Source organism: Pantherophis guttatus, chromosome 9 (genome assembly GCF_059756535.1).
Source record: "Pantherophis guttatus breed Tessera chromosome 9, ASM5975653v1, whole genome shotgun sequence".
NCBI lineage: Eukaryota > Metazoa > Chordata > Lepidosauria > Squamata > Colubridae > Pantherophis > Pantherophis guttatus.
In genome coordinates this window covers 28,087,501-28,114,191 of record NC_142071.1, presented here as the reverse complement: position 1 = coordinate 28,114,191, position 26,691 = coordinate 28,087,501, and the positions used below count along the sequence as shown (strand labels likewise).

The 26,691-nt window shown below is 45.4% G+C and overlaps 1 protein-coding gene across 2 annotated transcripts in view; it reads left to right on the top strand.

Moving 5' to 3' along the window:
• GRIK4 (glutamate ionotropic receptor kainate type subunit 4) overlaps positions 1–26,691 on the top strand; it is a 409,943-nt gene that overhangs the window by 266,407 nt on the left and 116,845 nt on the right. For both annotated transcript variants that reach the window (XM_087875700.1, XM_060683210.2), the window contains 2 exons: positions 3,033–3,198; positions 17,535–17,713. In XM_087875700.1, the coding sequence (XP_087731826.1) occupies positions 3,033–3,198; positions 17,535–17,713 (345 nt within the window). The remainder of the gene's footprint in view (positions 1–3,032; positions 3,199–17,534; positions 17,714–26,691) is intronic.

The window sequence follows — 26,691 nt, the reverse complement described above, 5'->3', positions numbered from 1 at the left end:
TCCTTCTTTTCACTTCAGACTGACTCAGAAAATCAAATCAGAGCAATTCAATAGTTCGAATCAAAGCATCAAATCAGATGTAATTGCCTAAATAGGTTTGAATGGTTGGAACAATAATCTTCAGTTGAAACAATGATTGGATTTGAACTAAATCGGAGCTGATCTGCACAGCTTTTGCAATCCCCTATGGAAATTTTGTTGTACGTTTTGTTTTGGTTTTTTTTTTTTTTTTTTTTTTTTTTTTGTTATCTGCGACAATCAACAAGCTCTCAGCAAGTTATACTCATACCATTAAAACACACCTGGTGTAAGGAAGCCCTCATAAAAAAAAAAAGAACAAAAAGTTGAAACGGTAAAATAAATATAGTGGAAACAATCAAGCGAATAATGAAGGCAAAGGATTGGTAGCACCGAAGGATCAAAATGAAATGTCCATTTAGATGTCATTTTTTCTAAGGTCTAGAAGGTGATGAAAAGGCCGACTGAATTTAAGAGATAAGAATTTTGTAATCCTGGTGTCACCAATGGAAAAACAGTACCACCGTTTTCCTTTGCTCCAAACTATGAGCAGATTCACCCAGGAGTTTGTAGAGATTCTCAGTCATCCAGGACTTCCTTGTTTTTTCTTTTGAAGATGTTTCGCTTCTCATCCAAGAAGCTTCTTCAGCTCTGACTAGGATGGTGGGGAATGGAAGGATTGATACTCCTTGCAGACAGCTGGTCATTTGCATCCTTTTAAGAGGGTTTGGAGGTTTATCTGTGTCCTCAGGGCCACCTGAGCAGTGCTCCTGATTCCTGTAGTCCGCAATTTTTTCTCTGGAAATCCGTTCCTACTCCCACACCATTCAAACGGTGTCCAGTCCAAATTGTATAGCTAAAAGTCTGTAGCAGACTACAGGTACCATTAGCACCACACAGGTGACCCTGAGGACACAGATAAACCTCCAGGTGCTTCAGTGATCCTCTAAAAGGATGCAAATGACCAGTTGTCTGCAAGGAGTATCAATCCTTCCATTCCCCACTATCCTAGTCAGAACTGAAGAAGCTTCTTGGATGAGAAGCGAAACGTCTTCCAAAGAAAAAACAAGGAAGTCCTGGATGACTGAGAATCTCTACAAACTCCTGGGTGAATCTGCTCATAGTTTGGAGCAAAGGAAAACGGTGGTACGGTTTTTCCATTGGTGACACCAGGATTACAAAATTCTTATCTCTTAAATTCACTCGGCCTCTTCATCACCTTCTAGACCTTAGAAAAAATGACATCTAAATGGACATTTCATTTTGATCCTCCAGTGCTACCAATCCTTTGCCTTCATTATTCGCTTGATTGTTTCCACTATATTTATTTTACCATTTCAACTTTTTTTTTTTTTTACAAGGGCTTCCTTAGGCAGTCCAGTTGCCTCCTGAAAAAGCTCCTTTGGGATTCACCCAGGAGCTCCCCACCTGGCAGTTTAAAATTAAGATGGACAAGATGATCCTCCAGCCCCAAAACATGCATGGCTTTAAAGGTCAAAAACACCGCAGCTTAAATCGTCCGTCGATGCGGATAGGAATTCGCACCAGGGCCCAGAGCGCTGGTGTTACGTGCCTGTATTGGCAAGTCCCTGCCAATCGTTTGGCCGTTGCACTCTCTGGACTAATTGAAGCTTCTGTGCGGCCTTTAACTTTTCTGATCTATGACGTCTCATAAAATCTAAGAATGTTGAGCAATTATTCATCCAACCTTTTGCTGGAGGCAAAATCTGCTACAGCATTTCAGACAGACGACGATCCAGCTTCTTCGGTTTGAAGAACAGAAGAGCTTCACTTCTTAGGAGCAGAAAAATATATACCTTCCCTTTAGGAAATTGAGCATTTCTCGTTTTGATAGAAGATAATATTTGTAGCTCAGGGTTGAAAGGAGGGGTCCTTGGTGCTCTCTGAGCTTGGTCGTTTTCTGGCAGACGTTTCGTTACCCAACTACGTAGCATCATCAGCGCTAGAAGGGAGTCTGATCGAGAGTAAACCCGTCTCCCTTTTAGCATTGATGATGTTACCTAGTATGGCAAAGAAATGTCTGCAAGAAAAGCAACCATGCACAGTGAGCACCAAGGATCCCCCAAATCCCTACTCACAGTCACTTGTGCCCTAGTCATTTCCCGTCTTGACTATCGCAACGTGCTCTACATGGGGCTGCCCTTGAAGAGCATCCGGAAGCTCTACATGGGGCTGCCTTTGAAGAGCATCCAGAAGTTGATACAAAATGCAGCGCCCCACATGGTTCTATGCAGACCCCGGTGTGCACATGTATCACCTCTCCTGCAGGAGCTGCATCGGTGGCCAATTTGCTTCTAGGGTGCAATTCAAGATGTTGGTTGTCACCTTTAAAGCCCTTCATATGTGTGTCCTGCCCCAGCTACGGACCCCAAAGAAAGCAGCACACACAAAGTCTGTACAAACCTTAGTTTACTAAATTAAATCAGTCTTTTTCAAACAAAGGCTGTTAATTAACTTTCTTAACAGCCTGCAAGAATCCAAAGAATAAATAATCGTAATCTTACTATGGTTGGCAGAAAGCCCAGAAGCAATTTGCAGGAAACTGATAAGAGAACTAAGATCAGGACGCGAAGGAGAGTGAACGAAGTTGTTCCCTGCAAATTGCCTCAGTCGTCCTCCTTCCTTCAATAGGCTAAGGGAGTGGCCAATTAGCCCCAAGCCTTACTCTCGAGCCTTACTCCTCCTGAGGAGCCACTCCTGCCTTTTGGCAGCTCTGTGCGCCCATGCATCAAGAACAGGCTCCTCCTCTTCTTCCTCTTTACTTAAAGGAGCTTCTGGAGGTTCTGAAGGCCCTGGCTGAATCCCCGCCTCTGGCACCACATCTTCTCCAGCCTCCTCATTGTCCGACTCGAGTGCCAGCTGCACAGGCTGCTGGCGCAACACCACACCAGCCTCCTCACTGTTGGAATCAGCTACTAGTTGCACAGGCTGCTGACGGGCTAAATAAATAAAATAAATAAAACAAATAATAGGTTTCTCTCTTTCCCTTTCAGGTTCCTCATTTCAAGGTTGCTCCAGAAGAGTTCCTCAAGCTTCAGTTCCAGAGATTCACAACTTTGAACCTCCATCCCAGCAACACGGACATCAGTGTCGCCGTTTCTGGGATCTTGAATTTCTTCAACTGCACCACTGCCTGCCTCATCTGTGCCAAAGCTGAATGTAAGAACCATCCTCTAAGTTCCCCGTCAGTAAACATTTACCTTTTGCCCCTCAATTATTATTTTTTTTGCTTTAACCCAAGTCCACCACATATGATGAAATGTGCCGGTTTTTTTAAATTACATTGTCACTGTCAGAAAATTTCTCCTTATTTCCAGGTTGAATCTCTCCTTGTTTAGTTTCCATCCATTATTCCTTGTCTGGCCTTTGGGTGCTTTGGAGAATAGCTTGACCCCCTCTTCTCTGTGGCAGCCCCTCAAATATTGGAAGACTGCTATCATGTCTCCCCTGGTCCTTCTCTTCAGTAGACCAGGACTGAAGCTTCTTGGATGAGAAGCGAAACATCTTCAAGGGAAAGCAAAGTCCAGTTGCCTTGGTAAAACACCTTTGGGCCAAGCCATTGAGCAATTGGACAGTGTTTCAACCTTTCCAGCAGTGAAGCCTTCAGTCGGTGTTCCTGGATGTACAACGCACACATTATCAGGGATAGGTTCTACTTACCTTTACTACCGGTTCGCAGCAGGGCCGCAGCGGGGCGCATGTGCAGAAGCGTTCTGATGACATCGGGGTCGGTGGGCAGAGCCTCCTGACAGTTTTACTACAGGTTCGATAGAACCGGTCCGAACCGGGGGCAACCCACCACTGACACGTACCTTAACCAGGGGTGAAATGCTCCCGGTTCAGCCCGGTTCAGCCAAACCGGTAGCAATGTCGGCCGATGATTCGGAGAACCGATAGCGATGGCAGCTCGAGGGTCCGCCCACCCACCAAGTCATCATTACTTCCTGGTTTTAATCAGGAACTAACCTGTTCTTTACCCTCTGTGCATACACATACGCAGAGGGTCGGCGTGCACACATGACGTGCGCACACGCAGGGTTTGCGCATATGCAGAGGGTTGGCACATACGCAGAGGGTTGGCGCATACGCAGAGGGTCGGCGTGCGCACATGACATGCATGCACTTCCGAACTGGTAGGGAAGGTAAGTAGATTTCACCCCTGACCTTAACCCACTCGTATCCTTGTGTAAACCCAAGACATGGCACACTAGCGCAGTGGAACATACTTGCTGGGGAGTAATACAGATGCTTAGTGTTTAATTTCTTCTCCGCTTCATTTGTTCTTTCGTTTAACTGGCTAGAACAGCTCAGAAAGGAGATTGCTTTTAAAATAGCACGTCACCCACCATTAATTGAGTCAGGCTGATTGCTTTTAATCACGTGTGACTGAATGAGCTGGCTGCCAGCTGAGTTGCAGCAGGGAAGAGGGCTCAGGGATAAACTGTGACATCAAACTACAAGCCTAAATTATGGGCAGCCTTGGCGATATCCCAGTTTATAATAGGACCAGGGGGAAAAGTGGCAGAACCTTTTCCCATTCTTTTTCACACCGCCTTGAATTCTTTCTCAAATCAAGACGCACCTCTGTAAAATGAGCACGGTGAATGTTTTTCTTTCTCTTGTGATTTAAATTCTCTTTATCGAACCTGGATAAGATTGAACGGAGAAAAAGTCCGCTGTGTCCTTATTTAAAAGCCAGGCGCCGAAGTGTTTTTATTGTTGTTTGCAAGAAGTTTTTGCTTTTTAATCTATTTTTTACTTAAAACAGAACAACTTCCATATTGATTGAGGCTACTTAGGAGGAAAAGGAAAACACTTTTTCACACGCATTCATCTTGCTAACCTTGCTAGCCTTTAATCAAGTTGAGCAGCTCTTTTGCTGTTTTCTGAAGCAGCGCAATTAGATTCTGGTGACCGCAGTGAGACCATCTTTTTCAAGATCTTTGAAAAAGATCTTGAGGTACGTCGCCACATTTCAAGAATCCACCACCACTTACTGATAATTGACAGAAGGACCAGTCAGTGTTATGAGAAAGTAAACATAGCTTTGTCAAAACATGGCTAAGTCCATCTTGCCAGCATTCCATCTCGTGTTGTGGTCTCCACCAGATACATCTAAGACAGGGGTGGGATTCTATTGGTTTGGACCAATTTGGACCGGTTTGGGCGAACCGGTAGCTCTGACGATCAGCTGGGCCCACCCACCCCTGTGCTTTACTCACCTATATCTTCTCAGCTGATCCGCGCAGTTTGCTGCGCCTCAACTGTGTTACTGTTGTGGTCCGCCACCAGCCTGCGGAGCTGGCAGCGTGGAGTCTGGGGAAGGCCTGGACAAGGGCTCTGCATCAGAGGCAGAGATGGGGCTAGGGCCATCTGGGAATGATGTGCGGACTCCGGAGCCCCCAGAGTCGGACAGCAGAGAGGCAGAGGAACAGGAGGAGCCTGTTCCTATTGCACACATGTGCAGAGCTGCCAGATGGCAAGAGCAGCTAAAGCAAAAGGGACGACTCAGGAGTAAGGCCAGGAGATGATTGGCCCCTCCCATAAGGCTTAAAAGAGAAACAAAGGCACTTGGGGCCTTTTGCAGGAAAGCAAAGTTGCTAACTCTGTTTCCAGTCAGCGTCTCTTGTTTGTTTCTGAACTTTGTGGGGCTTTGCCAATAAGGCCTTTCGCAGGGTGTCAAAGAAGATAAAGGTTGGTGATTATCCTGAAGGACTTCTTCCGAAGGACTTGTTTTGCAATTTATTGGGACTCAGCTGGGAATGAATGTAATTCTCAGCTGTTACAATAAAATAGGTTTATTTGGGACTAATTGTGTCTTGTAATGACTCAGTAAGCCTAGGTCACAACAGTTACGCCACAGCAGCAGTGCGGAAGGTAAGTTTTAGTTAAACTGTGCACACATGCGCAGTGATCACTGAACCAGTTGTTAAACCTCTGCAGAGATTTTATTTATTTATTTATGTAATTTATATGCCACCCTTCTCCCGTAGGACTCAGGGCGGCTTACATAAACAAAAGAAGAATTACATAAACAATTAAAATCAGTTTAAAATTAAATTAAAAATCAATTAAAAATTATTAAAATTATTTGAAGTCACCCCTACGGATTCAGCCCGTTTGGTAAAAAAGCCACGTCTTCAATTCGCGGCGGAAGGAGAGGAGATCCGGGGCCATCCTGAGGCCGGTGGGCAGTCCATTCCAGAGGGTCGGCGCTCCCACAGAGAACGCTCTTCCCCTGGGGGCCGCCAGCCGACATTGTCTGACTGACGGCACCCTAAGGAGGCCCGCTCTGTGTGAGTGCACCGGATGGTGGGAGGGATGGTGTTACAAAGGGAGGGAGCCACCACAGAGAAGGCCATTCTTCTCTGTAGGAGAGGGGCCCACAACATTCCCTGCCTCCCTGCTCTTGTGGTTTGGGTGGATATAATCGAGAAAGACTGTCCTTCAGATAACCCTATATCATTTTTATCATCCCTTGGGAATGTTGAGTTGACTATTTCTTACACTAGAACGTTCTTCTTGTGTTTTAATGAAGAGAAGGACTAGGGGAGACATGATAGCAGAGTTCCACTATCTCAGGGGTTGCCACAAAGAAGAGGGAGTCAAGCTATTCTCCAAAGCACCTGAGGGCAGGACAAGAAGCAATGGGTGGAAACTAATCAAGGAGAGAAGCAACTTAGAACTAAGGAGAAATTTCCTGACAGTGAGAACCATTAATCAGTGGAACGACTTGCCTCCAGAAGTTGTGAATGCTCCAACACTGGAAGTTTTTAAGAAGAGGTTGGATAACCATTTGTCTGAAGTGGTGTAAGGTTTCCTGCCTAAGCAGGGGGTTGGACTAGAAGACCTCCAAGGCCCCTTCCAACTCTGTTATTCTCTTCTAACTCTTCGTACAGATAATCAGAACACAATAAATAACAGTGTCGGGAAATAAGCGAGAAAGTAGCATGGAGGTTGTAGGAGAAATTGCCACTCTTTGGACAGGCAATATTTCCCCATCTCTCTAGTACTGTGTATGGAAAGAGTAGGGTCTAATTTCATTCGGAGTGGGGGAATGGAGAACAGAAATCAAATTAGCAAAGGTCAAAGGGGGAACCTCCCGACCTTCCAATGCTACCAATCACCATTAAAAACGTGGACTCTTCCCCCCCCCTCCATTTATTACTTCGTGCATGGAGAGCTCTTAGCTGCTAATTGCTGCAACCAAAAGAAGAGCCATAAACAAGGTCAGGAGAGAAATCCAAATAGAGGCGATGGGAAGGAAGCAAGTTTTAGTAGCTGGAATTTGAGGGGGGAGAAAAGAAGAAGAAGGGAAGCTTCCCTTCCTTTCAAAATTGAGCACTTTTCAGCCGTTTAAGAAGAGGAGTTCAGCCAATTTATTGGGGAAGTCAGGGTGTTGTTCTGGTTGTTTTTTCCCCCCATTTTTCAAACATCCGTTTGGCGGCCTTTAAAAGAGAAAACCAGAGCAAAATGGAATCATACTGTTCTGCCCCAGCTACGGACCCCAAAGAACGCAGCACACACAAAGTCTGTACAAACCTTGGTTTACTAAATTAAATCAGTCTTTTTCAAACAAAGGCTGTTAATTAACTTTCTTAACAGCCTACAAGAATCCAAAGAATAAATAATCGTAATCTTACTGTGGTTGGCAGAAAGCCCAGAAGCAATTTGCAGGAAGCTGATAAGATAAACAAGACAAGACACAAAGGTATGTGAACTAAGTTGTTCCCTGCAAATTGCTTCAGTCGGCATTCCTCCTTAAATAGGCTAAGGGAGTGGCCAATTAGCCCCAAGCCTTACTCTTGAGGAGACCTCCTCCTGAGGAGCCACTCCTGCCTTTTGGCAGCTCTGCGCGCCCGTGCATCGAGAAGAGGCTCCTCCTCTTCGTCCTCTTCACTTATGGGAGCTTCTGGAGGTTCTGAAGGCCCTGGCTGAATCCCCGCCTCTGGCACCACATCTTCTCCAGCCTCCTCACTGTCCAACTCAAGCGCCAGCTGCACAGGCTGCTGGCACAGCACCACACCAGCCTCCTCGCTGTCGGAATCAGCTACTAGTTGCACAGGCTACTGATGGGCCGCAACACATTCACAGCTCCTATTTGCTCCTTTTTCCAGCAATAAATGCCTCTCACCTCCCTCCAGTGGAAGGAATCACAAAAGATTGCTGGTTGCACAAGGTATCCCTAAAATATACACTGCTTTATATCAAAGGCTAAAAAGGGGAGCGATGGGAACAGCGGGGGGGTTTTAAACCTACCCACTTGAACAGGGCTGAGCAGGGTTTTGACAGCTTAAGTGATGCTTAAGTGACAAGGGGAGGCCTCTTGTGTGCTGTGAAATTCCACCTCTTGTGAAATAAATTCTATATTTTTGCTATTGCCGTGCGATTAATCCTCAAATGGCTTCGCGTCTAGGTATAATGGGAAGAGAAGGAACAATATACCAATATGACACGAAGAGACCTGGGTAGACAGGCTGGTAAACACTGCGTTATGATTTTTCTTTTCTTTTATATTCCTTCGCTTTAAGACACTCTCGGGCTCGTTTTTGTGACTTCAATTGTTGCGCAGGCAGGAAAAATCCAAAGTTTTGATTATATTTTGTTGAGTGTTGCTTCTGTACGTTTTTCTGGCTAGCTGGCCGGTCCAGAATATTTGTCTCAAGTCATATCAGAAATGCGGGAATTACAAAGGGGGGAAATTATTCGTTTGAATTTTAAAAGATTGAAAACTTTAATAAAAACATAGATCGATATAGTTCTAGCACAAGGCTGGTGTCAGCACGTCAAGACGCATTTATCCTAGTGCTGACATGAGAAGGAGAACGCAAGTGTCTGCAACGGGACGGTTGCCTTTCACCTACTTATTTTAGCTGGAGATAATGTCCCCTAGGAGATGGATGGGAGGGGGGAAATTCTTTGAATTGGAGCAGTAGATTAGGGGTGAATGATTGGGAAGATGGCCAATGAATGCAGAGGAGTGGGGGAAGGAAGAGGAGGGATTTTGGGCCAGCACGTCAGTGCTGGCTGCATGGAGTCAGTATAAAAATTGCCGCGCTAAATAAAATGGAAGTTTGTTTCAAAAAGGACTTTGTTTGAGACGCAATTTATTTGAAGACGGCCTGAAAACCTGACAGCTGGGCCACATTGTTGGCAGGGATGTTTCCAACCAGCAAGTCATTCTCGTGAAGTGTTAATACCACTTTATAAGGCCTTGGTAAGGCCACACTTGGAATACTGCATCCAATTTTGCTTGCCATGATGTAAAAAAAGATGTTGAGACTCTAGAAAGAGTGTAGAGAAGAGCAACAAAGATGATTAGAGGCAGTGGTGTAATTCAATTTTTTTTTTAACTACCGGTTCTGTGGGCGTGACTTGGTGGGCATGGTGTGGCTTGGTAGACGTGGCTTGGTGGGCATGGCAGGGGAAGGATACTGCAAAATCCCCATTCCTTCTGCTCTTTAGAAGGCCAGATCCTGAAGGTGAAACTCAAATGCTTTGGCCACCTAATGAGAAGGAAGGACTCACTGGAGAAGAGCCTAATGATGGGAAAGATTGAGGGCAAAAGAAGAAGGGGACGATAGAGAATGAGATGTCTGGATGGAGTCACTGAAGCAGTCGGCGTCAGCTTCAATGGACTCCAGAGGATGGTAGAGGACAGGAAGGCCTGGAGGAACGTTGTCCATTGGGTCACGATGGGTCGGACACGACTTCGCAACTAACAACAGCAACAAACAATCTCCATCTAAAAAGCTTCAGCTTGATTTCAATCTTTTTGTAGGGGGCACTTGGCCAAATAATGGGTGGCCCAGATCATGTAACGGAATGATACTTAAGCAAATATTGATATGTAACTAGACAGATCTTACATTGGGTAATAAAAAGGAGAGCATGGGTCATTGGCTGTACATAACGGTCTAATCACTGGAAGGGGCCATCTTCTCCTTTCCATCAGACAGCAGAATGACTTGGATGCGTTTATATAATATATTACACAGATCTGGGGACATATGGCATGAGAGAAACAAAGGAAAAGAAAGATAAATGGAGGCCAGACTCGGTAGGAGGAACAGCATGTGTTTATCGCACTTAAAATCTGTTAATTATGTTGTCTTAAGGTAGTATTGCTGTTTTGATGCCCAGATCGCCACTCCCAAATTTTCTGATGCATTAGGAGAGTCTTCCAGTCCAATTAAAACCAGACTTCCTTGATCTTGAAGTGCTTTGACTGTATAGATCTCAACTCAACAAGCCCTGCTAGTTAGGGTCAAGTTATCCATGCTAAGGAAGTATTGTACCTTTTTTTAAGCAAGCAGGGCTATTTAACAGGAAGGAAGTTCCCCCAATGAGGATTTCAAAGCGATACTTCTAATTATGAAGAGATCAGGTTTGAAAGGACAATCCAATCAAACAAAGCAAGGGAGAGGGGAATAGGTTGAGTGCAGTAAAGCTAGCAAGACATAATTGTTTCAGAAAGGTCGTTTACGGGTGAGGGAACCGTCATGGATAGATCAATGTCTAGATGATACAGTGCCCCAAGCACGCAAAGGGTTGAACATGCAAATGGTCCAGTCCTGAAGATAGAACATTCCAAGTGGCTTCTTAATATCTCTTGGAGGAAGAGTTTTCTCAGATATCGTTGATGGTCCAACCAGTACTGTAGTCACCTCTTGTCTACTGGAAGGTCAGAGGTCCCAGGCTGACCAATTTGCTTTGTATTTTGAAGATAAAGTTGTCTGTAGTTCTTTGGATCAACGGGATATCACCAGGGGTGGGCTGCTGGGCAGTGGTGAAATCCAATTTTTTTTACTACCGGTTCTGTGGACGTGGCTTGGTGGACGTGGCTTGGTGGGCATGGCAGGGGAAGGATACTGCAAAATCTCCATTCCCACCCCACTCCAGGGGAAGGATACTGCAAAATCCCCATTCTTTCCCACTCCTGGGGGAAGGATATTGCAAAATCTCCTTTCCCACCCCACTCTGGGCCCAGCCAGAGGTGGTATTTGCCGGTTCTCTGAACTGCTCAAAATTTCCGCTACCGGTTCTCTAGAACCTGTCAGAACCTGCTGGATTTCACCCCTGCTGCTGGGGGTTTGCAGGGGTTCGGGAGAACCTCTAGTTAAGATTCTGTGCAGTTTGGAGAACCCCCAAATCCCACTCCTGGCAGGCCCTGCCCACCCCGCCCCTCCCAGGAGTCCCCACACGGCCTGTTTGGGAAGGCCAGAAATGGGCCCGTTTCTAGCCTCCAGAGGGCCTCTGGAGACTGGGGAGGCCATTTTCATCCTCCCGGAGGCTCAAGGAAAGCCTCCAGAGCCCAGGGAGGTCAAAAATGCCCCCCCCAGCCATGGTGCAGGAGGCTGACTAGGCCATGCCCACCATGGCCACGCCCACCCAGCAACCAGGAAGAGAACTCCTTGCTAAAATTTTTGAAGCCCACCCCTGGATATCGCCATGGGGAACAAAGCTCCGCATTGGCGACAGGAAGAGCATCCGGCCATTAAAACACTCAGCTCCATTCAGTTGCCCAGACTCCACACCGCAAGGGATAATGGAGGTCGTTAAAAAGAAGATGATGATATGGCCATGGGGACTGAATGAAAGATGGATGAACCCCAAAATATATAATCACATTAAAATGAACACCTGAGGCCCACAACATCTCTTCTCTAGAACTTTCTGTGTGTCAGGTTTCGATGTCGTCTCAATTAAAATAAATTGCATTTCCAAACACATAAGAAATCTTTCATTTTATTAAGCACGACAACCTGTCCCCAGTTGTGGCGTAGCCAATTCTGACTTCCTGACCCCAAACCTTCCCTTTCTGTTCCCCAATTCTCTGCGTCTCATTGGCCCTCTTCCAAATCACTCTCCCCATATCTACTACTTCAGCTCCCAGGAATGTCCCCCCTCCCATCTCATCTCCTAGGGGATATTATCTTCAGGGAAAATAAGTAGGTGAGAAGTCAAGCGGCCTCTTGCCAGCTGCCCCCTCTTCTCCTTCTTATGTCAGCACTAGAGTAAATGCAGGTTGAAGTGCTGACACTGTGTTTATGAAGTCCACCAGTAACAGGACAGCTTTTACCAAATGACCTTGTTCCCATGTTGTACATCTGTTGTGAATTTCACCACTGCTGTTTGTGAACCACGTTATGTGAATCCTAATTATTCTTGATGATCTGACGCTTAGTTCCTTTTTTAAAAAAAAATAAAAAAAATAAATCTCATTTTTGGAGTGGAGGATTGTTATTTTTCCCTCCTTAGAGATTTTACAAATAACAACCGGCATAAATTAAAGAGATTTTCTCCCAAAGCTGCAAAATTTTATTTCATGGCTGAGAGCTTTATCTCTATTGATTAACGTGATTGATTATAGACTCATTTATTACAAAATTAAAACCGTAGGCTTTAATCAATTACCATCCATTCTAATTACTGATCAGCTACATGAAAAGCGGAGGGAGGGAGGGGAAGATATGGACGATCGTGTTTTTAAAACAATGCTCCATAAGTTATTCATTGGAGAGAAACTATCACCTTCATTAAATATGCCTCAAATGTCACCTGTAGCAAATGGTTGTAATTTCAACTCTAATCCGTTAAATACAAAGCACTTCATCAGCAAAACACATAGTTTTCAGAGCAATTGATTCGAAGGAACTCTGCTTATCTTTCAGAGACATTTTGCTCTTTGGTGTTTAGGGATGTAAAGACTTCATGCCCAATCCTTCATGGATTTTATACCGCATCGGACCCTAGATGTCAATTTTGTCGGAAAACAATCTCTCACACAATATGGAACATCCTTCTCTTACACTAGATACCTTAAGGCAGGTGTGTCCAACCTTGTCACCTTGGAGACTTGTGAACTTACACTGAATTCCCCAGCAAACATGGTGTGGCTGGGAAGTTCTGGGAGTTGAAGTTCCACAGGTCTGCAATAGCAATAGCAATAGCACTTAGGCTTATATACTGTATTTTTCGGAGTATAAGACACACTTTTCCCCCCCCAAAAAAGAGGGTGAAAATCTGGGTGCGTCTTCTACTCCGAATGTAGCCCCACCCAGCTTCTCAAACGGACATTTCAGAGGCTGAAAAAAGCATCAGAAAAGAAGCTTTAGAAAAGAAGCCACCAAACAGAGCTTCAGAAAAAAAAGCCCCCAAACAGAGCTTCAGAAAAAAAGCCTCCAAACAGAGCTGCAGAAAAGAAGCCCCCAAACAGAGCTTCAGAAAAGAAACCCCTAAACAGAGCTTCAGAAAAAAAGCCCCCAAACAGAGCTTCAGAAAAAAAGCCCCCAAACAGAGCTTCAGAAAAAAAGCCCCCAAACAGAGCTGCAGAAAAGAAGCCCTCAAACAGAGTTTCAGAGGCTTTTTTTTTTCTGAAGCTCTGTTTCAGAGGCATTCAGAGGCAGGAAAAAGTTTTTTTCTGAAAGGGAGTTTCAGAAGTTTCAGAGGCAGAAAAAAAAGCAAAATAAAGCAAGGCACAGAGCTCACAACCAAGGAATCTGTTGCTAAAATTCACCTCTGGGAACAGCTGATTGGGGGTATTCCAGGAGGCCGATCAACCTGCCAATCAGCTTTTTTCTTATTTTCCTCCCCAAAAACTAAGCTGCGTCTTATACTCAGAAAAATACGGTAGTTTAAGTTTAACTTTATTGTCATCGTACATATATACACAGTATACCCATACAACGAAATTCACTTAACACCCAAAGACCAGGTCCAACACACATAACAATCCCCAAACACACTCCCCCCACACCACAAATTCCTCGCCCCTAAACCACCCAAACATCCACACAGCAGACCAAATAATGCTGTCTAACAGCTCACTGATGGTGGCCCTTTAGTTCATTGTTGAGTGCAATTATAGCTCTATATACCGCTTCACGGTGCTTTTACAGCCCTGTCTAAGCGGTTTACAGAGTCAGCATATTTGCCCCCAACAATCTGGGTCCTCATTTTACCTGCCTCGGGCGGATGGAAGGCTGAGTCAACCTTGAGCTGGTCAGGATCGAACTCCTGGCTGTGGGCAGAGTTAGCCTGCAATATTGCATTCTAATCACTGGGAAGGAAGGAAGGAAGGAAGGAAGGAAGGAAGGAAGGAAGGAAGGAAGGAAGGTAGGAAGGAAGGAAGGAAGGACAATAGTAATAGCACTTAGAATTACATTCTGCTTCACAGTGCTTTACAGACCCCTCTAAGCAGTTTACAGAGTCAGCCTCTTGTCCCCAACAATTTTATCCTCATTTTACCGATCTTGGAAGGACGGAAGGCTGAATCAGCCTTGAAGCTGGTGAGATTTGAACTGCCAAACTGCAGCTAGCAGTCAGCTGATGTAGCTTGCAATACTGCACTCTAACCACTGCGCCACCTCGGCTCTTCAAGCTGCCAATGTTGGATGGACACACCTGCCCTAAGCAATAGAAGTCCGAAATAACCTGCATCTCTTAAGCCAGTGACTTTTAAACTGTTTTTCACCAAATTACCCTCTTTTCAGTCTTTCTAGTATCATTATCCCATTCACACACAACCCCTTTCTCCAAAAATACAGATGCTATTGCTTTACGCAAGCCACTCAGGAGTGCCAGTCCCGAAATTGATCCTCAATTCACAAAGAAGCAATTACAAATGGTTCCATTATCCTCCTCCCTCCAGGATACATCCAAATTGCCCCTTTGGAAGTAATTCCGCTCCCCAGTTTAAGAAAGATCATTTTAGGGTGATTGCTCAAGTTGGATTATACATCAGTCAGGAATTCGGTTTGTTATGAAAAAAATAAAAATGAAACCATTTGTCGCAATTGTCTAGCACAGAGAATGCACTTGGGAACTTGGGGGCAATTTCAGAAAAAGTCCAATAAAAACACCAGAGAAACAAGAATTGAGAGGTTCTCTTTCTTGGTTCACACCAAGGGAAAAACAGTAGAAAAGAGGAAATAACGGTCACGATAGCAACCTAACATTGTGTCCCATCGTTATCGCTCTCTGATCGATTTTCCAGTCTGATGCTTTCCAGCTGTTCCCAGGGGCCCCCACACATCTGGAGAGTTTAACAGCAGGTTAGGGAAGGTTGTTCTGTGGGATTAAAAGCGATGTGGCTTCTTGGAAGGAAGATATAACTGGAGCCTGCTATGTTTTGCTAGTTAACCTATACAGCAGGGGTGAAATGTAAAATTTGTTACTACCGGTTCTGTGGGCATGGCTTGGTGGTGGTGGGGGGGTAATGTGACTGGGTGGGTGTGGCCAACTTTTTTTAAAAAAACTTTTCAAAGCATTTTTTCTAATGCTTTGAAAAGCCTCTGCCAATCCGGCAGCTCAGCTGGGATCGTCAGAGACTTTTCAAAGCATTTTTTTTACCATCTCTTCGGCCAAGAGGTTGCAGAAAAAAATGCTTTGAAAAGCCTTTGAGGATCCCAGCTGAGCCGCGCGATCATCAGAGGCTTTTTTTTTTTTTTTACTTTTAAAAGCATTTTTTTTGTCGGAAGAGGTTGTAGAAAAAATGCTTTCAAAAGTAAAAAAAAAAAGCCTCTGATGATCGCGCGGCTGAGCTGGGCATGGTGGGGTGGGGGGGACAGGGATTTTTGCTACCGGTTCTCCGAACCACCCGCCGCCATCGCTACTGGATCGGGCGATCCAGTCCGAACCGGGAGCATTTCACCCCTGCTATACAGGCATTTGAGTTTTGAGAGACAGACCTTACCTTAGTGATGGTGAACCTTTTCAACACCGAATGCCAAAAAGGTTACACGGAAATGTCATACATGCATATGCATGCTCATTCGGGCTGCACTCCGGAAAAGCCAAACTTCTGGGTTCTAGCGTGCATGCGCACCCAACGATTAACTAGCCGGCGCACATGCGCAGGCCAGTTTTCGGCACTGCTGCACACATGAAGCAATCACACTCCGGAAAAGCCGAACTTCCAGGTTCTAGGGCACATGTGTGCCTGACAATCAGCTGGCTGGCGTGCATGCACACATCAGTTTTCAGCACTGCCACGCTCACGAAGAACAGCTGATCATCATGCACGCATGTGCGCCAGAAACCCAGAAGACAAACAGGCAAGGCTGCACATGCCAGGTGACATGGCTTCGTATGCCGCTTTGGGCACGCGTGCCATAGGTTCACCATCACGGCCCTAGACGCTGAGCTTGTTGATCGAAAGGTTGGCAGTTCAGCAGTTCGAATCCCTAGTGCCGCGTAACGGGGTGAGCTCCCGTTACTTGTCCCAGCTTCTGCCAACCTAGCAGTTTGAAAGCACATAAAAAATGCAAGTAGAAAAACAGGGACCACCTTTGGTGGGAAGGGAACAGCGTTCCGTGCGCCTTTGGCGTTGAGTCATGCCGGCCACATGACCACGGAGATGTCTTCGGACAGTGCTGGCTCTTCGGCTTTGAAACGGAGATGAGCACCGCCCTCTAGAGTCGGGAATGACTAGCACATATGTGCGAAGGGAACCTTTACCTTTAATAAGTCAATCAGGCCACTGCAATAATATTTGTTGTATTTGTTGAATTTCTTCACATTGAATTGACAAGTGAAGAGTAATCATACGGGGAGTGTGGGGAGGGACATCCTTCAACCAAGAAAGCACCCACTAAGGTGAACGGCCTTTCTGATTATTTTCATTTAACTAAGAGAAAGATGGACAACCATTTAGATAGGAGCCAACAGTGTGCACCAGCTGCCAAAAAAGCCAACACAGTTTTGGGCTGCATAAAGAGAGGGATAGAATCAAGATACGTGAAGTGTTAATACCACTTTAAAATGTGTTGGTAAGGCCACACTTGGAATATTGCATTCAGTTTTGGTCACTACAATGTAAAAAAGATGTTGAGACTCTAGAAAGAGTGCAGAGAAGAGCAACCAAGAGGATTAGGGGACTGGAGGCTAAAACATATGAAGAACGGTTGCTGGAATTGAGTATGTCTAGTTTAATGAAAAGAAGGACTAGGGGAGACATGATAGCAGTTTTCCAATATCTCAGGGGCTGCCCCAAAGAAGAGGGAGTCCAGCTATTCTCCAAAGCACCTGAAGGCAGGACAAGAAGCAACGAATGGAAACTAAGTAAGGAAAGAAGCAACTTAGAACTAAGGAGAAATTTCCTGACAGTTAGAACAATTAATCAGTGGAACAACTTGACTCCAGAAGTTGTAAATGCTCCTACACTTGGCGTTTTTAAGATGTTGGATAATCATTTGTCTGAAGTGGTGTAGGATTTCCTGCCTGGGCAAGGGGTTGGACTAGAAGACCTCAAAGGTCCCTTCCAACTCTGTTATTCTATTCTATTCTATTGCATGACCATATGATATGATTCGATATTTGAGCTTTTGATAGAAGTATGTTATGTTATGGGGTAAGCTTACAGAAACAAATCCTGCGCTACGTTTTCCCAGATTTCTTTTCAACTGATTCGACCTAACCTAATCACGTTGGGTGCGGAAAGGTTGCTGATGGATGAAACTTCCTATTGAATCTGTGCTCCTCTCCCCTTGCAGGCCTTCTAAACTTAGAAAAATTGCTCCGGCAGTTCCTTATCTCAAAGGAAACTCTCTCAGTTCGGATGTTGGATGAAAGCTGGGATCCCACACCATTGCTAAAAGAGATCAGGGATGACAAAACAGCCACCATCATTGTCCACGCCAATGCTTCCATGTCCCACGTGATCCTCAAGAAGGTAAGAACAGGGGATGCTGTTGCAAGGTTGGGATAGGATTTGCATGTTAGCATTTGGAACTTGGGTTCAGGAAATTAAGGAACGGGGAGAATTTATATGTTGGGATAATTCTCCCGTGAAATGGAGCTAGAGCCAGATATTTCTCTCTCTGGGTGCAATGAGAATATACTTGAATATATAGGTTCAAGTGAATGACAGATGCATATGTGTACAAAGGACAGACTCTGTTTTTTCTGCAATGTATTTGTAAGTAAATGCAGAGGTTGGCTGATCTTTTTCTGCTTTGCTCAGTAAGGGCACATTCTGGATCATAACAGATTTTAATGAACATTGTATTCAGTAAAGATAGAAGTACCATGATAGCACTTGATGTTAATAAAATCAGCTTACTGGGTTCATAATTCAGATACAGTTTTGGTTGTTTTTTTAAAAACTGCTGTGAATTTTTTTTTTTTTTTAAATTGATTTATATGCCGCCCTTCTCCGGAGACTCAGGGTGGCTTACAATGTGCTCAGCAATAGCCTTCATCCTTTTGTATATTTTATACAAAGTCAGCTTATTGCCCCCACAAACTGGGTCCTCAATTTACCTACCTTAGAAAGGATGGAAGGCTGAGTCAACCTTGAGCCTGGTGAGATTCGAACCTGCAGTAATTGCAGGCAGCTGGTCTTAATAACCAGCTTAATAACAGGGTGCCTTAGACCACTGTACTACCTAGGCTCTTGGTAGTACTTGGTAATTATTTCCATTGACTAGTGTTATTTTTCAGGAAAAAAAGTTTAATTGATGTAGACCTTTTAGCTACTTCTAAAAAATTGTCCACACTTGCCAAATACTGCTATAGTACTTCATTATTTTTTTTTATTCTAACATGTAAGAAAGCTTGGTTTTGACATGTAATCTTGGGACTTCAAAAGACAATGTGGAATCTCTCAGTACATGTGCATTGGCACAGATGAGTGGTATTTTAATTAAATTTTAATTGGAATGAAGATGCTACTCTCATCATATACAATAAATATGTAAAAATGCCAAAAAAAAAAAAAAGAGACAGAGAGAGAGAGAGAGAATATATCTGCTGAACAAAACTCCGCATTGGTGACAGGAAGAGCATCTGGCCAGTAAACATTCAGCTCCATTCAATTGCCCAGACTTCACTCCACAAGGGATTATGTGGTCATTAAAAGAAGATGATGAGTTCTCACGTGAAATGGATTTTCTAAAACCATAGAATTCAGAGAAGAAAAATTCAAAGACCGTGGCACGAACTTCCATCTGTCCAAAAATTAGTTGAGCTTTCCAATCTTCGAGAATGTTCTGTTCTACATCAGTAGTCATTTCCTCTCCCTGACTTTCTATTTTCTCCACGCGTTCTGAAAAAAAAAATATATGTATTGTTTTCTTGCTTTTTTGGAGATTTGTTATGAGTCAGAACAGTGGGCCCTTCAGGCTTTTGAAGAATTTGGCAGTGTTCCTGAACAGTCTGAAGAGTCCGTCAAAAAAAGGGGAACAAAATAAACAACATATAAACAAGCATTTAAATCCACCTCTTCCTCGTCATAAGAGCCCTGGTGGCACAGCAGACTAAAGCACTGTTATTAACATTCAGCTGCCTGCAATTACTGCAAGTTCAAATCCCACCAGGCTCAAGGTTGACTCAGCCTTCCATCCTTTCTAAGGTAGGTAAAATGAGGACCCGGTTTGTGGGGGCAATAAGCTGACTTTGTATAAATATACAAAAATATGAAGGCTATTGCTTAACGCATTGTAAGCCGCCCTGAGTCTCCGGAGAAGGGCGGCATATAAATCAAATATAAATAAATAAATAAATAAATAAATAAATAAATAAATAAATAAATAAATAAATAAAAAATCACACATTGCCCTACCATTGGGCAGGACCTTTTGAGGGTGATAGTGACTTCACAAGCTTGGGCCTTGAGATAAGGCACTTTTGATGCTGCCTAACTTATGTGGTATCATCTGCATATCTGAGGTTGTTGATATTTCTTTCGGCAATCTTAATTTCAACTTGTGATTCATCTATCCCTGCCTTTCTCATCATGTGCTCTGCATACGTATGGCTCAGTGGTGGGTTCCTCCCGGTTCCTGTCCGGTTCGGCCGAGCCGGTAGCGGTGACGATATGACGTCACCGAACCGATTCTCCCCCTCCCCGCCCTCCCACCCACGTTATTCTTACCTTTTATTTGGTCCCACCCCCAATCTATTGCTGCCTCCTGAGTCCCAGCTGATGACTAGAGGGAAAAAAAACTGTTTAAACTCTTGCCGCGGGGCTTCAAAGGGCCGTCCTACAGCTGATCAGTGTTAAAAGCAAACAAATGAGTCGGGTCGTAAGTGCGAGGACTGGTCGTAAGTGTGAGGACCTTCCAGAAATGACTCTGACCACCTAGCCCACCTAGTCACATGACCTCCAAGCCACACCCACAAATTAAGCCACGCCCACAGAACCGGTAGTAAAAAAATTTAGAACCCACCCCTGGTATGGCTGTGAAAGTTGGACCATAAGGAAGGCTGAGCGCCAAAGAATGGAGGCCTTTGAACTCTGGTGCTGGAGAAGACTCCTGCGAGTCCCTTGGACTGCAAGGCCATCAAACCGGTCAGTCCTAGAGGAGATCAACCCTGAAGGGCAGATCCTGAAGATGAAACTCAAAAACGTTTTCCCCACCACCACATTGTGGTGCAGGAGGTCAACGAGGCCATGCCCACTATGGCCACGCCCACCCAACAATCAGGCAGAGAACCCCTTGCTAAAAGTTTTGAAGCCCATCCCTGCTTACCTCAAGATGAACTTATTTGAGGCCGTGAGCTTCTATTATTCATTGCCATTATTCTCTAATGCATGGCATCCGTGGTGCACCGAAAGAACCATATACAACACTTCAGATCATTGCTTGGGAGAGATAGTTTTCCCCAAGAACAAAGAAATTGGGTGGCCATTTCTTTTGGGTAGTTTTATGTTCTCCACAGAGTTCAAAGATAAGGAGCTTCGGCTTCGGAGAGATAGAGGAAGATGTAAAGATAGGGATACATGCTCAGCATAGAGAACAAGGACCAAAGAACAGAAACTAGTCAAGGAAAAAATTAACCTAGAACTAGGGAGAAATTTCCTGATGGTGAGAACAATTCAGAAGAGATTGGACAACCATTTTGTCTGGAACGGCATCCTGCTTGAGCAGGGGGTTGGACTAGAAGACCTCCAAGGTCCCTTCCAACTCTGTTATTCTCCTACTCTTCCTTCCTTCCTTCCTTCCTTCCTTCCTTCCTTCCTTCCTTCCTTCCTTCCTTCCTTCCTTCCTTCCTTCCCCATCACTGGAGGTTTTTAAGAAGAGATTGGGCAGTCATTAGTTTGAAATGGAATAGGGTTTCCTGCTTGAGCAAGGGTTGGAGTAGAAGACCTCCAAGGTCCCTTCTCCTACGGTTATTCTCATACTCTTCCTTCCTTCCTTCCTTCCTTCCTTCCTTCCTTCCTTCCTTCCTTCCTTCCTTTCCCTCCCTCCCTTCCTTCCTCCCTTCTTTCCTTCCTTCCTTCCTCTCTCCCTCCCTTCCTTTCCATCCTTTCCCTCCCTCTCTTCCTTCCTTCTTTCCTTCCTTCCTCCCTCCCTCCCTTCCTTCTTTCCTTCCTTCCTTCCTTCCTTCTTTCCTTCTTTCCTTCCTTCTTTCCTTCCTTCCTTCCTTCTTTCCTTTCCTTTCCTTCCTTCCTCCCTCCCTCCCTCCCTCCCTCCCTCCCTTTCCATCCTTTCCCTCCCTCCCTCCCTTCCTTCTTTCCTTCCTTCCTCCCTCCCTCCCTTTCTTTCCTTCTTTCCTTCCTTCCTTCCCTCCTTCCTTTCCATCCTTTCCCTTCCTTCCTTCCTTCCTTCCTCTCTCCCTCCCTCCCTTCCTTCCTTCCTTCCCCATCACTGGAGGTTTTTAAGAAGAGATTGGGCAGCCAATAGGGTTTCCTGCTTGAGCAAGGGTTGGACTAGAAGACCTCCAAGGTCCCTTCCAACTCTGTTAGTCTGCAAAGTCACTCTCCTTGATCAGTCAACACAGGTGCAGAGGCCGGCTTGTCTTGCATCCATGGAGCCAAGTCCAACGCCAATAACATTTGCCTGGTTCTTTGTCGAGATCCTTGTCAAGGAACGGCGTCTCCTAAGCACAGCGCAGCACTGTTTTAAGCACCCAGCTCCCGGGACCAGCGTCAGAGCTGCGCATGTGCGCGCATTGGAAATCAAAGGCGGGTTTTGTTTGCAGCCCCTTGATGGCTTGTGTTCTGTGTGGGAAATCAGAGCCAAGATATGGGGTTTCTCGGCTGCTCCCGTCTCTCTGCTCTCTCTCTGCTCAAGTTAATAAAAGATTTGAATGAATCCTCTCAGTATTGAGGGCTATTCCTTTATCCTGTTGCCATAGCGATATCGCACAATGCACAGCGACAGAACCAATGGGATTCGGGAGGCCTGTGCAACTTTTCCTCATCCTTTCTTGGAGATTTTTCTCCTCTCGTGCCCAACCTAAAGCCGTTTCAAGATTGCAAGGGTTACATGGATGTTTCTTTAAAACCGGGGTTCTTAATTTGGTTCATTTAAGACCGAGATGCTTACAGAAGATTGTCTGGGGGGAAAGAATAAAATCAGCCGATATAGTTGTGGCAGGCCTGGTCTGATCTGATCTTCTTGAAAAGATAGCTCAACCAATTGTCCTTCTGAGAACCCCTCTCTAAGGAGGGCACACTTGGTCAAGAGAGGTGGCAAGGATCATCAAGTAGTTGTTGGCATGGACCAGGATTTGCCAGAATCTATCTATCTATCAACCCCTTTGCCACCAGTTGTTCTCGCGATTTTATTGTACTTCACGCTTGACAAAATTTTAGTGTCATGCAATAAGTGAACCCTATGTGTTTGCCTATTATTTCTCATCTATAAAATATTTATTGGGCTGAGTTCCACAAAGGTGTTTCCAGAAACAATTTAGTCCATGTTCTCAATAAGACTCATCTAACGTAAGATAAGGGAGTAAAGAGTCCCTATGGATTTTACTCCGCTAGTCGTACCTCACTCTAAGGGGTCGTCTCATCTCCGTTTCCTAGTCAAGGAAGCCAGGGTTGCCGGAAGAGCTTCTGTGGTCATGTGACCAGCATGACATCACAGAGAACGTTTTCCTTCTCACCAAAGTGGTACCTATTTATCTACTTGCATTTGCATGCTTTCAAGCTGCTAGGTAGGCAGGAGCTGGGCTGAGGATGGGAGCTCACCCACTGCCTGGCACTTGGGTCTCGAACATGGGCTACCAGCTTTCCAGTCAACTTAACCGCTGAGCCACTATGCCACCCAGAGGTGGGATTCACATACTGTAGCAACCAGTTCGCCCAGCACCGGAAATGTGAGCGTGCGTGCGTGCATGCGTGCGGCGTCAAACAACATAGCAATTAATTCACGCGTGCCGTCCACACATGCGACATCAAAGAACATGGCAAGTCGCTCATGCACACCGTCCACACATGCGTGCAGCATCAAAAACACAGCGATATAGGACGGGATTGTGCCCGGGCAACTGGGAAGGCCCACTCGCAGGTCACCACTACCGATTCGCCCGAACCGGCCCGAACCGGCTGAATATCACCTCTGATGCCACCCCTCGTCTAACATAAGGATTTTTAAAATCCACATGACATTTGACTTTGTTGTGTCACAAATATCCATGCCACCCAAAACTCAGGGCACGTTCTTCTTAACTCCAAAAGCCGCCTATTTCTCAGAAGCCCCCCAACTCTTCCATCCGAACCAAACAGCAAACTGCCGAATACAATTTCAAGTTGGTTACACTCCAGGTGTGGGTTCTACTTACCTTTACTACCGGTTCGCAATGGGGCCGCGCATGCGCTCTTCTGCGTAAGCACAGAAGCTTCTGCCCACGCGCAGAAGCATTTGGGTGACGTCAGGGTCGGTGGGCGGAGTCTCCCGACGGTTTTACTACCGGTTCTATAGAACCGGTGCAAACTGGGAGCATCCACCACTGGTACACCCCAATCCTCCTCTTTTCTTTGTATCTTGTAACACCTTATATTTAACTTGTGGTTACTTCCCCTGCCAAACAATTTTAGATATATCTTTCTGCCTCTGTTTAAATGGCGCATCAGTTGTCAAAACAGGTATTGTCTGAAAGAAAAACATCCTTCCAGACAAGACACTCATTTTTATCACAGAGATTCTTCCCAGCAATGACAGTAGTAATTTCTTCCATCTTAACATATCTTCTTTATCTTCATTCCATGTCTTGATATACTTATTTAGAAGACACATACGATTTGTATTTGTCATTGGGTTGTTGTTTTTTCTTGCTGGCATTTTCCTGCAATTGCATTGCAGTTATTAACTGATCAATCAAGGACTGATCCATTGCTGGCAATAGGAATTGACTGATTGGCTTGTCACTTGAGCCTTATATAGTGGGCCAAGAGAGAGTGACAGGCCCAAAGTCATCCAGCTGGCTTTCATGCCTAAGGAAGGATTAGAACTCAGCGTCCCCTGGTGATTTTCCTCAAAATCGCCTAGTTGACTTCATGCATAAGATGAGACTAGAACTCACCATCTCCTGGTGATTGGCCCAAAGCCACCCAGCCAGTTTCCATGCCTAGAGCAAGACTAGAATTCATTGTCTCCTGGTGATTTTTCTCCAAGTCACCCAGTTGACTTCATGCCTAAAATGGGAACTAGAACTCCCCATCTCCTGGTGATTGGCCCAAAGTCACCCAGCCAGTTTCCATGCCTAGAGCAAGACTAGAACTCATTGTCTCCTAGTGATTTTTCTCCAAGTCACCCAGTTGACTTCATGCCTAAGATGGGACTAGAACTCACCATCTCCTGGTGATTGACCCAAAGTCACCCAGCCAGTTTTCATGCCTAGAGCAAGACTAGAACTCATTGTCTCCTGGTGATTTTTCTCCAAGTCACCCAGTTGACTTCATGCCTAAAATGAGACTAGAACTCACCATCTCCTGGTGATTGGCCCAAAGTCACCCAGCCAGTTTTCATGCCTAGAGCAAGACTAGAACTCATTGTCTCCTGGTGATTTTTCTCCAAGTTACTCAGTTGACGTCATGCCTAAGATGGGAACTAGAACTCACCATCTCCTGGTTTCTAGCCTGGTACCTTAATCACTAGTCCAAACTGGTTCTCTTACATTTGTCATAGTGCTACCCAGGTATTTTATTGATTCATTAAATTTATATGCCACCCACCTCACTACTCTGGGTGGCTTACCTTCTTAACTTACCTTACCTTTTACCTTCTTCTCAATCTTAAAACTTGTTTTATTATTCATCCGTTCTGTTTGGCCAACTTCTTTTCAATCCGTACCTTCTCCCGGAAGATTCTGAGAGGCACGAATGCCTCATTGTCTGACACAACCATCTTGGCTTCCACCCACTAGCACACTTGTTTCCAGCAAGCCAAGGAAAATAATTGGTGGCGTTTCTTTCATTACCTGTCCCTGGAATCGAAAAGCACCTGGTTTCAAAGCTAGAAGCAGAAAAAGACAGACGTGCCTGCCCATCCCAAGCTTAAAAAGGAAAAACATAATGGTGCAGTGGAAAAGAGGAGAAGTAATCGGTGGGACGGGAGATCATGTTGGCCATCTGGGAATCTTTCTTGGTGCCCCCCTTTTTTTTCACCCTCCCCTGTTTGGGCTCTCCATGGCAGTTGCGGTTAGGGATGGGCTTTTGGGGGTTCGCAGAGGTTCGGGAGAACCTCTAGCTAAGATTCTGTGCCATTTGGAGAACCCCCAAATCCCACTCCTGGCTGGCCCCACCCACCCTGCCCTGCCCTACCCCTCCCAGGAGTCCCCATGCGGCCCATTTTGGATGCAGATAAGAGCAGGGTGCGTGCAGATGCTCAGGGCGAAAAACAGGCCTACTGGAAGTTTGAGAAGCCTGTTTCCAGCCTCCAGAGGGCCTCTGGAGCCTGGGGAGGCTGTTTTCGCCCTCTCAGAGGCTCGAGGAAAGCCTCCGGAGCCTGGGGAGGGCAAAAATGCCCCCCCACCGCTGTGGTGCAGGAGGCCAACTAGGCCACGCCCACCATGGCCACGCCTACCAAGCAACCGGGCAGAGAACCCTTTGCTAAAATTTTTGAAGCCCACCCCTGGTTGCGGCCCTGCGCAAACGCTCTGTGTGACTCCGAGACGAAACGCGCTGGGAATAAAGTGTGTTTTCCCAGCTGGGCTATGGATTACTCAGAGTCAACAGGCATAAGGCAAGGCTGGAAAAATAAGGCAAGCGAGCTCCTTGGTAACAAGCAGGCTCATGTTGCATCTTGCCTAAAAACAGGTGAAGAGCTTCTGCAATTTTTTTCTCCCCCCTCCCCTCCCCCAGAAGCATTTTTCTTCCAGCCCAGAAATGCACAGGGAGAACTGAAAGGTAATTTAACAGAGGAGGAAGCAGCAAAGAGGGAGCTCATTTTACGGCACAACGGGAAAACAGCAAAACAAAACCCAACGTTATATCTGCAATCCCAGGAAGCAAAAGGAGCAGCTTCCACCGCATCTTCATAATCTAGCTGTGGGCTATTTAGAGGATCAGGTAAAGACCAACATTTGAAGTTGAGCCTGGGAGGAAATCAGACCCCAAAGTGGTTTGTGCTTAATCCATGGTTTTATCTGGGTTCCTTTATTTAAAAAAAAGCCAAGCGGCTACCAGATAAACCCTTCCAGGTTTCAGAGGGAGGCCCCATACGTAGGATGTTACAGGTAGTCTTCGACGTACGACCCACAAATTCAGCCCCAAATTTCTGTCGCTAAGCGAGACAGTTGTCAAGTAAATTTTGACCCCATTTTCCGACCTTTCGTGCCACAGTTGTGAAATGTAGCACTGCAGCAGTGGTGGGCTGCTACCGGTTCACCCCGGTTCGGGCAAACCGGTAGCAGCAGTGGTGGGAGGCTCCGCCCACCTACCCGGATGTCATCAAATACGGTCTGGGCGTGTGCAGA